Genomic DNA, 16,005 nt, shown 5'->3' on the forward strand with positions numbered 1-16,005 from the left:
AGATTTAACATGCAGCATAACATTAGCTACTTTTATTTTCTCTACCACTCTTCCTCGACCCAGGACTGTACCCTAATAAACAAAGTCTCTGACAGCATAGATACAGCACTTTCCCTCAATACTAGCACACAAGTGCATGTGTTTGGTGACTTCAATGTTCACCACAGCAACTGGCTTGGATTTTCTACTCACACAGACGCAGCTGGTATGACTACATATAACTTCTCTATATCTCATTCCCTATCACAGATGGTTACGTTTCCAACCCGTTCCCTAAACCAGCAAGAACAACACACATCACTTCTAGATCTGTTTCTGACCACAGTTCCTGATGACGATGTAACTAATGCCCACAGCCACTTGGGAACGCCGATCATGCAGTGGTAATGGCTGAAATAGCCTTAAACTTTAGAGCTAAAACAGCCACTGCTCAAAACAACGAGATATTATAAAAAGGCTGACTGGGAAGCCATCAGGGATCTCATCCGGGACGCCTCATGGCAAAATATCTTTTCACTTCCTGCTGAACAGTGTGCAAATGAGACCATTGAATGGTTCAAAACAGCAATTGAATCATATGTTCCCACACGGAAATTTTATAGCAAGCCCCACTCTCCCCAATGGTTTGCTTCTACATGTGCAGCTACCACAGCTAAGGTAGCATGCATACTGCAGTTCAGTTCAAACAGGCAGAAGTATATAGAAGGCAGAAATAACTGTAATAAAGAAATAATGACAGAAATAATGACAGCTAAGAGAGAATTTACTGAAACCACCAAAAAACGCATCGAAACACAGAAATTAGGAACCCGCAACTTCTGGAAAATCTACAACAGTGTAGTAAATAATAGGCAATCAACAATCCCCCCACTATCCAACAATCAAGAGGTTGTTTGCTCTGCAACTGAGAAGGCTAACATGCTTGCCAGTCGGTTTGCCTCCAACTCCACACTGGACCTTGACAACCACTCCCTCCCTGAGTTTCCTTTGCGAACAGACGCCACACTAGACGATCTGAAAATCACCCCTTCTCAGGTGCATGCTATCATAAGAAATCTTGACACTTCAAAAGTATGTGGACCTGATCTCATCCCGGCTGTGCTATTAAAAAAGTGCTCAGCTGAAGTAGCTCCAGTTCTCTCCAAACTTTACAACAAATACCTTAATGAATCTTGCTTTCCTCCCTGCTGGAAAACTGCTTCTGTAGTACCAGTTTTCAAGAATTCTGGCGAAAGAACTGACTCAGTAAATTATCGCCCCATTAGCCTCCTCCCACTTTTCACCAAAATATTTGAGACCATAATTAACCAAGCTCTAGTCCATCACCTTACAGATGTTAAACTTCTGACTGACCAACAATATGGATTTAGACAAGCCCGTTCAACAGCAGACATCCTAACTGTAATCTCAGAACGTATATATCAGTCACTGGACAAAGCAGAGGGTAGAGCGGTAGCTCTAGATATATCTAAGGCTTTTGACAGGGTATGGCATGAATATCTTCTCAGGAAAATCAGATCATATGGTATCACTGGAAGAATACATGACATAATTAAATCCTTCTTAGATAAGAGAAAAATCCAGGTTGTCCTCGACGGTCGTACATCTAAACAATATGATATAAATGCAGGAGTGCCTCAGGGGTCTATCCTGGGACTCTGTTATTCCTAATATTCATAAATGACCTCCCTGACAAAATTGCCTGTGAGATGGGTATATATGCCGACGACACCATGCTCTATAACAGATACGACAAGAAAACAAATGAACACATATCTAAAGAAATGGCAGAAGCACTAAAAGGATGACCTCCGATATGTAATGGAATTGGGACATAAATGGATAGTCACATTCAATGCTGCCAAGACTAAACTGGTTTCCTTCAATAATTACAAGAAACCTTCTCTACCACCAATAGCAATGGCCAATGACTGTTTATCTGAAAGTACATCCTTTAAACTCCTCAGCCTAATGCTCTCAGGAAACATGAGCTGGAACAATTACATCGAGAGTATCGCCAGGACCGCTGCGAAGAAGGTAGGTTCTCTCTACCATGCTAGAAAAATACTAACGCCCGAAAGTATCCTATACCTCTATAAGGCCACCATTCGCCCATGTATGGAGTATTGTTGTCATATTTGGGCTGGTGCATCTACCATTAGTCTCTCACTCCTAGACAAGGTTCAAAAGAGAGTCGCAAATCTTATAAGTCCTGAACTGTCATGTAAACTTCAGCCCCTGCCCCTTCGACGAAATGTTGCATCCCTTTGCCTTTTCTACAAACACTTTAACAGTGAATGCTCTGACGAACTGCAAGCACTTGTGCCCCCTCAACGTAAATACTCCTGACAAACCCGACAAGCAGGTAAATCCCACCCCTTTACAGTAGAGATCCCTAGATGTAAGAGAGCCTTCTAGTCCAGTAGTTTCTTCCCCAGGACAGCTACATTTTGGAATACCCTGCCGGGTCTCTGCTTCCCTAACTGTACTGACATGCATAAGTTCAAGTGCAACGTGAACCGACATCTTGCTGCCCAACTCCCTACACAGTACCCCTGATGCCTATGTCCCTGATAATAGCCCCCTACAACAAAGTGGCAATATGCCTTGTTTGGGGTGAAAATGTAATAAAAAAATTTTTTTTTTAAAATCTACCTTGGCATAGCTTATTTAAATGTTTATATAATTATACTCTCATTGCTGTTATACTATTATTATACTTGCCTCGTATTGAAGGAAGACCGAGAGAAACATTTTTTTTTTCTTTGGGTCAGCCATAGCAATAAAAGTGTGGTTTTCATAAATTCTTAGAGGCATAGAATACAATACCTATTCTTGGTGTGGCATTAACCCTATGCAGGCATTTGAATTCCAAGGAAAGAGGAAATTTCTAGGGAATATCAAATTCACACATGATCCCTATGTTCTAATTAGGGCTATGACAACAGCATATTCTTTTCCTTGTTTTGATTCTCAGGTATATATCCATTGATATCTTATATGTTTTTATGTAGAGTGATGTGGTTCTTGGTTGATTAATTGTGTCTGTGTCGAATATATACTCGAAAGTCAAAACAATGAAAAGAATATGCTGTTGTCCTAGCCCTAGTTATAAAAAATGTTACCCTGGTCGACAACAAATGCAGACCCCAACGTTGTTTCTATCGTCTTTTCTTCTGGCCATGTCTTCATCTCTCACATTAGTGGTTGTGAAGGAGGGAGGGGCATGTACGGGTTCACAAGTATAAAAAAATAAAATAAAACAAAACACAAAACTTCAACACATTTTACAAATATCAGTTGCACACTGTGTGTGAATGTGTGTGTGTGTGTGTGTGTGTGTGTGTGAGAATGTATATATATTGTGTGTGTGAGAATGTATATATGTGTGTGTGTGTGTTTGTGTGTGTGTGAATCTGTGTGAATGTGTGTGTGTGTGAATATGTTTGTGTGAGTCATCATCAACCCTCAACCTGTTATGACTCATATCTATGTTTTGTCAAAGTTGTGCACATCACTTGATGTCAGCTCATCTTGATCTAGTTTAAGTCACAACCTGCTTCAACTGTGTCAACTGTCGCAAACCTAAGACTGTCTGTAAGCTATCATCAACTGTCAAAAACTGTCACAAAACTCCTTGAGACTCCTAAAACTGGCCATAACTAACTCTAAATATATTGTCTGATTCTTTTGTCCCGGGTCACTGCCATACCTTGATTAAAAATCCTATTTTTGCTTTCTTTTATGTTCCTTTGTGAACAACTTTCTTTACTTTGTTCTGCTGATAAACTTATTTCCTGTTTCTTTGTTATATTTTTTCCTCTTTCTTTTTTTAAAATTCCTAACATTTTTAGAAAGGAGAAGGACGTTGATAGTATCACACCTAGTTGTATATATATCCCAGTCAGAGGAGATGACATACATTGCATAATATTCCAATCGACCACCCATCTGGTGCTGGCCAGACTCAACGTTGCTTAGTTTCTGTGATCTAATGAGAACAGATGTGCCAACGTGATTGTGCCGTATATAATTCTTATACAGTACGACTAAATTTAGAATTAAATTTTTTCTGTATCTATTTGCTAACTTACATTATTCACACTGATGACACTACCATTTATGGTAGCACATCTAAGACAGTAAACGACCAAGTTCTCTCCGATTCTCTCTCCTCTGATCTTGAGCATGTAGTACAATGGGGAAAGGAGTGGCTGGTTACATTTAATGCATCTAAAACCAAGCTTCTCTCTTTACATCATCAACATTCTGATCCACATCTGGCATCAATTGAAATGAATGGCTCTCGTCTTCAGGAGGCCTCAGGTTTTGACAAGCTTCTGGGCTTGACCATTACTCCTGAACTTTAAATGGAACACGTACATCAAATCTGTTGCTAAAAAAAAAAAAATGGAAAAATGGTGGGATCTTTCTATTGATCCGGTAGATATCTCACTGCTGATGAAATTCTCTATCTATATAAGAGCCAGGTATGTCCAAGGATGGAATACTGTTGCCACATCTGGGCAGGAACTGCTAGAAAGGACTTGTCCTGCCTTGATAGAGTTCAAAATAGACTTCGTAGCCTTGTAGGAGATGTCCTTTTCTCTTCCCTGCTACCTCTATCTCACAGAAGAGATGTTGCGAGTTTGTCTCTGATGTATCGTTATTTTCATGGAAAGTGTTCGACTGAGCTTCAGTCTATGGTCCCCCCTCGTCAAACTTTCACAAGAAACACTCGTCTAGCTGAAAACACTATCAATAATTCCCCCACTCTTTATCTGTGCATAAACCTAAACGTAGATTCCATGAACAAAGCTTCTTTCTTAGAATTGCATGCCTGTGGAACTCTCTTCTATTTGCCTGCTTTCCGGCTGACTACAATATGGTTGTGTTCAAGTCTAACGTAAATAAGTTCTTGATGAGTCGTTCCATATAAGTTATCAAATTTACCGAATTTTCATTACTAATGATTACTATATTGTCCAATTTCTTCTGTACACTCTTTAACCCTTATACTTGAGTGGCCTCTTGGCCTTGATAATGTGGTGATGCTTGTGTAAAAAAAACACACAAATTAAAGTATAATTTCTTTTTATCAGTTTGCTACTAATTGTTGATGTGTAAACATGCGCTGAGCTGCATGTTTTAATGATGCATGTGAATGGCAGACGTTGCAGGTGACAGATGTCATGCTAAGGAAAAAGAGAGGGGAGGGTCATAGAGAATTGAAGTCCAACCACCTAAGGGTTTTTTTTTCTCATCATTATTATTATTTTTATTATTTGTTTTTTCTTCAAGAAGCAGGGTTAACACTGAGAGCAATCCACTCGAGAAAAGTAATGCCAGAGATTATCTGCAGATAAACACCTTTGAATGGACATAACGATTAGCAATAAACTAACTCCAACGAGAGAAGATAAAGCCTGGGAGGGTAAACCTAGGATTGAACAGAATCATACCTTGCCCCAATAGCAAGAAAGTCACTGTTAGATTGACTGTCAAGGACTTTTCTTAACAAGGGATTTGCCACTTATCAAGTTCCAAAGGCCACTTGCGAATAAAGGATAATGAATATACACCATATGTCACCGAGACAACAGCGTTAGTGGTGAAAATTGGGTAGAATTCGATCATTTAAGGGGATGGCACAACAAGAATTGGTTTACATTGGACTTGAAGACGATCATGTTGTAGTCAGCTGGAAAACAGGTCAGCAGAACAGTTCCACAGGCAGCAGTTCTAGGAAAAAAGCTTTGTTCATGGAATTTGCATTTAGATTTAAATACAGATAGAAAGTGGAGGAAATTGTTGATAGTGGTTGTAGCTAGATGAGTGTTTTGTGGAAGATTAACAGGTGGGGAGGGGAGGGGAGACTATAGATTGAAGCTCAGATCAGCACCTGCCATGAAAATAATGATAGAGCAAAGACAAGCTCGCAATGTCTCTTCTGTGGGAAAGAGGTTGCAGAGAGGAGAAGATGGCATCCCCAATAGATTTCACAGTCAGTTTTGTACCATGTCCAAGTTAGAAAGGGTGCTCTGAGCAGCCCCTCTCTAGATCTGGTAGCAATATTCGATTTTACAACATACTTGGATCTTATACAAGTAGAGGACTGAGTCAGTAGTGAGATACCTTCTGGAGCGGTAGAATGATCCAACAATTTTTTCGGTTACTTTCGGATTGGCATGAACAACACCTATTCAAGTTGTGCTAGATTTTATGTTGGAGGACAGTCACGACAGTAGAATTTTTATGTCTGTGACGTCTTTCTTTCTTTCCTAACACTAATTAAGTTTTCGTACTGACATAGGGAGGAAACTTCTTATTCATTTTATATCAAGAAGAATTGGGTTTGTATTACTGTACACATAGATTCGAAAAAGTTGTCAAAAAACAAATATATAACAAATAAATGTTATCAAAGGCAAGATAAGTTACTTTTCTACCAAAATTGATACAATTTTTGTATATTTATTCAATGTAACATGTTTATTCAGCTCGAAAACATGCAGTGTTTACCGATGTATTGGAAAATTCAAAATGGCGCCGACTCTCTCTTTAACATGGTAAGTTTGGGGAAAGGTGTTATAAATAATAAACTAGACAAAATACTATTAAAAAAACACCGAATATATATCAACTTATGTCACGGTAACATATATTAAGCGAATTTCTAACAGTATTTTGTCTAGTTTATTATTTATAACACCTTTTCCTGAACGGTTGCTCTCCGGTTCCGCTTTCAAATCAGCTTCCAAACGTCACCTGGGCTATCGGAGAAATATATTGCACTCACAACAACGTTTCCAATTAAAGAAAAGAAAGTCAAAACTTAATTGGTTTTTCTTAACATAGAATTGATTATTGTCTTCAACTTTACAAATAATAGTTACACACTGGCCTAGTCATGCAACTTAGGGGGCTGGCAGTTTTCTTTCCTTTACCAAGTTCTCCGTTCTTCATCTACCGTCAGTCCACGGGAAGGGATCAGCTGCCAGAGTGAAAAGAAGACACCAATTAGCCAAGTGTCTCGTTTTTATCAAATCAGTAATTCCTCCTTCCACCTTTTTGGAGTTATTCTTTCTTTTCCTCTCCCTCTCTTCTTTTATCCTATAAATTTATACTCCCTTTCCCTTTTCTTCTTTTGAATTTCCTCCCTCTCTCTGTTTCCCTAATTTCTACTCCTCCTCTCGACTTTATCTAAAAAAGCTCGAAGGTTGCATCAACCAAAACATGGTGAAAACAACACTCAAGATGAGAACAGTAGTACGAAGAAGCAAATAATACAAATAATCAATCCTCATCTCAAAAATTCAGAAACACAAACAAAGAAATGATTATGAAAACATGAGAAGAGTCAGTTAGAGTCTGAGAGACAGTTTAGTTTGAGCGATTGGAGATACTAGCTCGGAATAATTTGTCCCCTGCATTCCATGAGCTTGAAGGGACGCATTTATAGAGAGATGTAGAAACCAAGGGGGAACGTTGCAAACCTTTGAGGGAATTCACAAACCAATGGAAAAAAAATTTATATACAATATAACCAGTTCATATACTGTTCTTTCAGAGAGAGATATCTTCTTTTACAAAACATTCAAGTCAAAGACCAACTGCTGATAGGGATTTTTATCCCTGACCCCTAAAATCAACAGAGATTAGACCATTCCTGTAATTATCTGGTCCCTGTAGATTTTGTGGTGGGAGTTTAGTTCTGTGGAGTTCTAGGAGGTTCACCCTCCCAAGCCTTGCCTTCTCTCTTGGAGAAGGAGTTAGGTTATTGCTAATCCCCTGAGGTGCCCTTACAGAGGAATGCTGATGGGGTCGCCCAGGCACTTTTTGCAGGTCAGAGTGCGTGCCCCTCCTCAGGGACGCTGACTTCTGAATCCCACTTTTCGACACTCATGTCTAAATTCTTGCAATGGAATAGAACTCATCATCATCAACCATTACACCCAATGGTGTGTTGGGCAGCAACAAAGCTCCTCCACTCCCGCATATCCTGAGCCAGCCTAGCCAGTGAACGCGAAGAATGCTGCATAAATCTCCTCTCCCTTTCCACTGTTCATCTCCAAGTTTCTCTCGGTCTTCCTCTCTTCATTTTGTCATTTGGGGTCCAGTGCAGTGGTGTTTTTGTGATTGATTGTGGGGATTTCTGGAGAACATTCCCAATCCACTTCCATCGCCGTTTTCTGATGATTAGGCCTATATCTTCTTGATGGCATCTCCTTAGTAGGTCTTCATTGGAGATCTTCTCAGGCCAGCATATCCTCAGTAGTTGTCGAAGGCAGGTGGTGTGAAAAGATCGAAGTTTGATGAAATCTGCTTCAGCCATTCTCCAGCATTCTGATCCATATAGGAGTGTTGATACTATGCAGCTCTGATAGAGTTTGAGCTTGGTGTTGGATTACCACCTTGTCGCCATAAAGGAGCTAAAGCGTTTCAATGATCCCTAGAGCTAAGCTGGCGGGAGCAAAAGCTCCTGACAGGGCCACCCTTGCCAGAAAAGTTGACGCATAGAAACCAGATAAAAAGTGATACCTGGTCCTCCAGGTTGGGGGTTGAGCATAGGGCTAACAACCCTTTCTCATAAAACAAGTATGTTATGGAAATGGCAACAAAGAGAACCCCTACTTCAGCATATGGTGGGCCTTCTTAGTCAAGTGAAACTCGTATGAATGTTGGTGGCCAAAGCCGAGAGTAGAAGAGAGAACTAAATATCAATATACAGGAACAGTGGAAGAAAGTATGTTTCCTTTTGTGCAATGCAGACTAGGTTGTTTACACTGATACCGTTAAAGAAGTGTCTCCTTATTGTCCCATTTAATGAACTGTAATTTAATGCGTAACAATCATACAACACAGAAGATGAACAGAAGTATGTATTTTATACATACAATTAAGAGAGCAGATTATATATACACACACATATATGGGTGTTCGTATATATACACTCTTGGCGATACAGTCCATATATTATACAGGCATTTAAAGAGACATTGTGCCGTTATATACACCCATTTTTAGATACACATATATAGACACACACCCTGCTATACTAGATACATGTTATATAATCTTCTATACAGCATATACGTTTTGGTGTCGTATGTATGTATACACACACCACTATGCTCCAAGCTAAGCTCCAATTCCTGTCCTATCAACACAATCTCCTGTGCCGGTTTTACAAGTACTTTAATAGAATATGCTTTGATGAATTCATTGCCCCTGTACCTACTCAATGTAAATACCCTCAACTAACCCGTTTAGCAGCAAAATCCCACTTCTTCACCATTGAGATCCCTACATGTAAGAAAGCCTTCTAATCTAATAGTTTCTTCTCTTGGACTGCTAGACTTTGGAATTCCCTCCTTGTTTCTTGCTTTCCTGACTGCACTACTATGCCAAAATTTGAATGTAATGTGAACAGACATCTCACTCATTTCTTCACATGTCCAAAATAATACTCTTACGCCCAAGTAGCAATACGCCTTGTTTTGGGTGAACAAGAGCAAGAAAAAACTATTTAACTTATTTTTCTCTAAATAGTTATCTCCAACAAGCACTTATCCTATGAACCAGAACCGTCTTCACAGCATGTTATTTGTTGACAAACATCTGTTATACAGGGTGTCCAAAAAGTCACTGAAGTGTCTTGAACTTAAATAAATTCTTTATTTCTTAAGATATCTTTCTGTAATTTTAACACAATCTGACTAAAACATTGGGAATTAAAAACAAAATGCAAAATTAAAGCAATCTTTATTTATGAAAAATGTCTTTTAAACATTTTCAGCTTTGCATATTTTATGCTCTTTCCAAAACATTATTAATGACAGATTGCAGAATCTCTGGATTGCGATTTAACTCCCTTATTTCGTTCATGATGTTTTCCTTGAATTCTTGCATGGTTTGGGATTTGACGTTTCAAGATCTGCCAGCTTGCGGAACAAAATAAGGGAGGTAAATCGCAATCCAGAGATTCTGCAATCGGTCATTAATAATGTTTTGGAAAAAGCACAAATATGCGAAGCTGAAAGTAGGCAATATTTAAAAGACATTATTTTTCATAAATAAAGAGTGTTTGAATCTTGCATGTTTATAAATAAATCCCAATGTCTTAGTAAGATTGTGTTAAAATTATAGAAAGATATTAAAAACCCTTCAGTAACTTTTTGAACATGCTGTATAATGAATAATGCATAAGGTGGCAAGAAAGAAATAGAAAAAACACCGAAAGGACCTTTTGACTAATTGTTTTACAATCATTTATTGAACTTTAGAGGAAGTTGTTGTTAGTGAGGAAAGATTATCAGGAATGGAGAGTAAGGTATGAATCCCTTATGAATATAACTGGAGTGAAGTTGTTCTTTGATTGGAATGAGGTTGTCTGCATAGAAATTATCATGTAAGACTATATTGGAGTGAAGAAAAAATGTCAGAGAGAGCTTATTGAAGAGCGAGGCTAAATTCTCTTGTGGAGATAATTGGATTGAAGTTGTCTTTTGATTGGAGTGAGGTTTTTCGCATAGAAATTATCATATAAGACAATATTAGAATGAAGAAAATTGTCAGAGAAAGGGTTATCAAAGAACTAAATTTAATTCCCTTATGAAAATAATTGGAATGAAGTTATCCGCATAAAAATTAAAGCAGGGCTTGACCGCATTGAAGTTATCGGTTTTGACAATATTAACGCGGATTCGACTGCATGAAAGACATTGTTTGTGATGATATTAAAGTGGGATTTGACCATTTGGAAGTTATCATTTGTGATGATATTTAAAGCGGACCTTGACTGCGTGGAAGTTGCAGAGCTTGATTGCGTGGAAGACTGCAACAGCAGTCCTGGTGGCTATTGAGTTGATGGATATAAGGGCGCTGCTGTGTGGAAATTATTGTGTGAGTTGTCGAGAGTTCTTGGCCTAGTGGTCAGGGTCAAATAGGTAGTTCCCTTATGAGAGTTATGGTTCTGACTGACAAGGGTTTGTTTGGCAACTATGCTGCTCCTCTGAGTCTCTCTGCTGGATAAGCTTGCGCCATGCTTTATATTAAGAATTTGGCAGGTGCACGGCTCCCACGGCAACTGTTTTCTGATTGGTTGAAATTAGGCCAAAACAACCAATCAAACTAGGTTTATAACCAATTGGAATTGATTATTTTTTCAGAAATTTTTTCTGCTCCTGCCAATCTTGTTGATGTTGCTACTATTATTTTGATAACTTTGAAAGGGCTTGATTGATTTTGTTTTATGTCAGGTTAGGATAAATCTTATTAAATCGTAATGAGATCTTAATAATGACTATAGCACACCGCAGAATTAAGACACGCCCTTAACACCCAAAAGAAACATGATATAAAATTAGAGGCTGCTCCTGTTACATTCTGTAGTAAAAAAGATACAACAATTACAACTATCTCACATCGCCCATTCACTTTGGCATTGCATGCCATTTTTTTCTTCTCACACATGACCAAAACAACTGACCTTAATAGTTGACTGAGATTTACATATATACAGTCAACCAACATCCCAAATACTTTTGACCGCAACAAATTCAGTCATTAATTATAATTAATTGTGATCTAGGCATGTCGGCTGTAGTAACATTTCATCTCAATGAATAAAGCAAAGTTTGCACAGAAAGAATCTTCATCCTTTAACTACGGATTTTATCCTGCTCCCTCCCCCCCAAAAAATCAACAGAAATTAGACCATTTCTATAATGATCTGGTCCCTGTTGATTTTGCAGTGGAAGTAAAGTTCTGTGCAGTTCTAGGAGGTTCACTCTTCCAGGTTTTACCTTCTCTCTTTGAGAAGGGGCTAAGTTATCGCTAATCGCCTGAGGCGCCCTCACCGGAAAATGCCAACGGGGCTGTCCAGACACTTTTTGCTGGTTAGAGTACTCCTCCACGAAGACGCTGACTTCTTAATCCCACTTTCCGACCCTGGTGTCTAAGTTTTTATAGTGGGAAAGAACTAAAGAAATCTTCATCAATCGATTTTATCCAGTTTTCTCTACATTTTTTTTTCGTGTATTTATAGTGGAGTAAATATAACGTTTATTTTATAACTGCTCATCTGCGTTTGCCCTCTTTTCTTTACCATTTGTCGTATTTTGTCTGTGTCCATTTCCTTAGTTGTATGGTCGATCGGCACCATCGGTCCCCTAGCAGTATCAGAATTTTTGTAGGAATTTTTGACACCCCTAACACGAAACTGCGAATACAATATAAAAATCTCGGAATTTCTCTGTTAAAAGTGGGTTATTTATTTTCTTTATGGATTATACTTCCAAAATAAACTATTACAGTTGTTTTAAAAGTAATAGAAATATTTTTTTTTTTTTTTTAAAACAGTAATGAATTTTCCGAACTCAATATTTTTCAATTTTTAAACTTTAAAAATCTATCAAAATTTTTCTATTGATTCTATTTTTACGATATTTTCAGGGTCAATGTGAAATTTTATGTTCTTTCCAATAAATTGAATATAATATTTTAGACAAACGTTGTTTTTTTTTAAATTCACGAACCCCCCCATCCCAATTTTTAAGTGTCTATTAAAAAGTAAATAATTAATTTAGTCAACCGAAAGTAAATAATTAATTTACTCACAAATTGAAGAGAAAAGGTCAATACATAATATATTCAAATTAAAAAAAAAAAAAAACATAGTGTTCTTTTAGAATTTTACCTGTAAAGTTTGAAGTTTAAAACCTTTTTTTTAAACCACGTTATTTGTTTTTTCTTTTTTTTTTTAATGGAACCTTGGTCCTTGCTCCTTTAATTGAAAAAAAAATTAGGGCTTGAATTACATTTTTCGAGGAGTTATAAGCTTGGAAAGACAGGGGGTCGAATAATTCACGCCTCCCATTTTGTAAATGTCTAATAATAATTAATTTAGACCCCGATGAGTACATAATTATTTACTCACAAATTGAAGAGAAAAGGTCAATACATAATATATTCAAATTTAAAACAAAAAAAATATACTGTTTTTTTTAGAAATTTACCTGTAAAGTCCGAAGTTTAAAACCTTTTTAAAAAAAAAACACGTTTTTTTTTTTTTTTTTTTTAATGAAATCTTGGTCCTTGCTCCTTTAATTGAAAAAAAAAATTAGGGCTTGAATTGCATTTTTCGAGGAGTTATAAGCTTGGAAAGATGGGGTGGAATTATTCGCTATTTTCACGAAATTTCTTTCAGAATGACGTGTGGTCTTAGAAAGTTGTCGAAGTGTTGAAGGGGACCGTCGGTCCCCTTCAACACTTCGACAACTTTCTAAGACCACACGTCATTCTGAAAAACAAAACAAAAATAACCCCCCCCCCACACACTCTAGGTTGCTTGAAAGCTACAAAGGAAGCATTTATGAGCATCATCTCTCGTATGCACAATGTGATACAAGCTCGTTTTACGAGGGGTTAGCCATGACCACCGAGATATAGCCGTGGTTCACTGGTTCAGCCCGTTCCACGGCCCTTCGAAAGGTCGTGCCCGTGCCGTGCCCGTTATCCCAAAGGAACATTTCGACTAAGTGCAAACTGCAAAACATTATGAGAATAAACCAATAGGCATGCCCTTTCTAAGGGCAACTGATAATTAACCAGATCTCATTCCAAAGGAGAGGGTAATGCCTCAGGTAATGCACATTCTAGGATCGAGTCGATCTATACCTCATCCAGATGAGAAAAGAGACTGGGTGCCAGGATATAATAACGATGTCAAGATGAAACTCGTCTTCTATCTAAACCAGTAGAGTTACCCGCCTTTGTTTATTAATCCGTGTCCGCTCGCCAGATGTCGCCGGTGTCGCTTTCTCTTTTTGTCCGTCGAAATGTCCGACCAGTTAACAACGTAAACAAAACAAAATAACTTGAATACTTTCCCTGTATAACTTGTTGATAGATTCTTTTTTTTATATTTACAACTTGGTCCCCATGGTGGATAATTCGATGGTAGAGGCTATTGCCGCTTCTCTGATCAGGGAATACCTGAGTAGAAAGGTTGGTTCTTTCTTTTATTTTACCATTTATTTATTTATTCATTGTATTCGCCCGGCGTTGTCCGGGTGGGAGGCTTAAAGAAAAATAATAAAAAATATTGCCATGTTCACATAAAAAAAAGAAAAAATATAAATCGTACTAGTTTTCCATCTTTTTATTCTTGATTTCGATAAAAATTCGCTGAATATTAAATAATTAAAAAACAAAACAAAACAACAATTGTTTATTGATTATTTATCAAAGTTACGTATAAGCGAGAAACACAAACACAGTGGATCTTGTTTGATAGTTTTATTGGTAGTTAGGCAGAATACGAACTGTGCTATGTTTTAAAGATAGGATATTCAAGTTACATGTAATTTTAACTTTTTTGTTTTTGTTTATTAAACTGTTATGTGAACGTACAGAATAGTTAACAATGCGCCATCATCCTCCCAATGTTAAGAATGGATTTCTAAATAAGATGGTTATTATTTCAGCACGGTCCATATTATGCATAAATACCGTTTTATTAATACAGAGATTATTTATTTATTTATTTATTTATTTATTTAAACAAACAAAAAAAAAATATAAAAAGTTTTATTCAGGGGGGAAAAAATCGCTATTTACCCATTTTAACTTAATTAAAAAAAATTAAATAAAACAAAAGTCAATTTTTATTTTGCTAAACAAGTTTTGGGAAGAAATGCATCAAATAGAAAACAAATAATTACAAACTTAAATCATCGAAATATTTTAAACATGAATAAAAAAAAAAATTGATACTTGTTTCATTCAGAGGTCGTGCTGAAATGATAACTTTATTATTTAGAAAGTCATTAACATGGAGAGAGAGGAATAGGCTTTGTTAACTATTCTGTACTTTCACCTAACAATTTAATAAACAAAAGATACCGTAAAATTTGAATTTAACTTGAATATTCTATCTATTAAAAATATAATAATAATAAAAATAACACGGTTCGTAAACTGCACAAGTAAAAAAACCCGAAAAACCCCAATGATTTTTGTTATGGGGGTGTCATAAATTAGAATTATTTTCTCTGGGTCTTTTGTCATTTTTTTTCTCTATTCTAAAAAATGGAAATAAAATCCGAGAATGCAAATAGATTATAATCGATTATTTCATTTATTCATTAATAAAAAAAATATCGATTTCTGCTGCAGGTGCCTTCCTTTTTTGTGTGCAAATATTTTGAGTTAAAAGAAAATACACTAAAAAAAAAAAAAAAAAGAATTTTTACAATATAATAAATGAAATATCTCTTTACTATTCAAGTATTTTTTTTTTTTTCCAAATAAAAATGCGAATTTTTGGAAAGTTTTGTTTAACTAATTATTTTAATTTATTGTGCTGTTATATATTGTTTTTATTTAAACATTAATTTCAGATTATTCGGGTTGCTATTTTTATCTTGGTTTAACGTTTCAGCCAATATAATCTTCTTCAGGCGAATTTGGGAAGCTTCCAGTCGAAAAAAAAGTAATTCTAAGTAGAAGTACCAATACTACTACTACTACTACTACTACTACTACTAATAATAATAATAATAAGCGATGCCACCAGGCTTTTTATTTGTTTTTAAACATTTAGGTATTGCTACACAATCATAAATATGTTTCAGTCAACTAGTTGTAAATAACTATAGACTTCACCAGGCGATGTTGCTTTTCCAAAAGTTCAATCTTTAAAAGCAACATCAATCTAATTAAACTAGTTGACTGAAACGTATTCATGATGGTGTAGCGTCGTATACCTAAATGTTTATGTAAAAACAAATAAAAAGTATATTTTGCTGTATTTTGTATTGAGCACTCTTGTATAAACCTCGTTATTCATTCGTTGAATATTCTTAACTTTGAATAATTGCTTTTTAGGCCATTAAAAACGGACAAAAGTTATAGCATGTTGAGTTAGAATGAGTGCTTTATGCAAAGTTTATGGTTGAATATGGTTAAATGCATGCCCATTGTTTTTTTTTGCATTAAGTA

At 36.5% G+C, this 16,005-nt stretch overlaps 1 protein-coding gene across 1 annotated transcript in view; it reads left to right on the forward strand.

Annotated features, from left to right (window-relative positions):
* Window positions 1-13,619: 13,619 nt before the first annotated feature.
* The window catches only part of LOC145291474 (putative ubiquitin carboxyl-terminal hydrolase MINDY-4), a 140,785-nt gene continuing 138,399 nt past the window's right edge, over window positions 13,620-16,005 (forward strand). The window contains exon 1 of the mRNA XM_080137350.1: window positions 13,620-14,010. Within this exon, the coding sequence (XP_079993476.1) occupies window positions 13,945-14,010 (66 nt within the window). The 5' untranslated portion in view covers window positions 13,620-13,944. The remainder of the gene's footprint in view (window positions 14,011-16,005) is intronic.

This window comes from Euprymna scolopes, chromosome 12 (assembly GCF_053919585.1).
Source record: "Euprymna scolopes isolate OS-2025 chromosome 12, ASM5391958v1, whole genome shotgun sequence".
NCBI lineage: Eukaryota > Metazoa > Mollusca > Cephalopoda > Sepiida > Sepiolidae > Euprymna > Euprymna scolopes.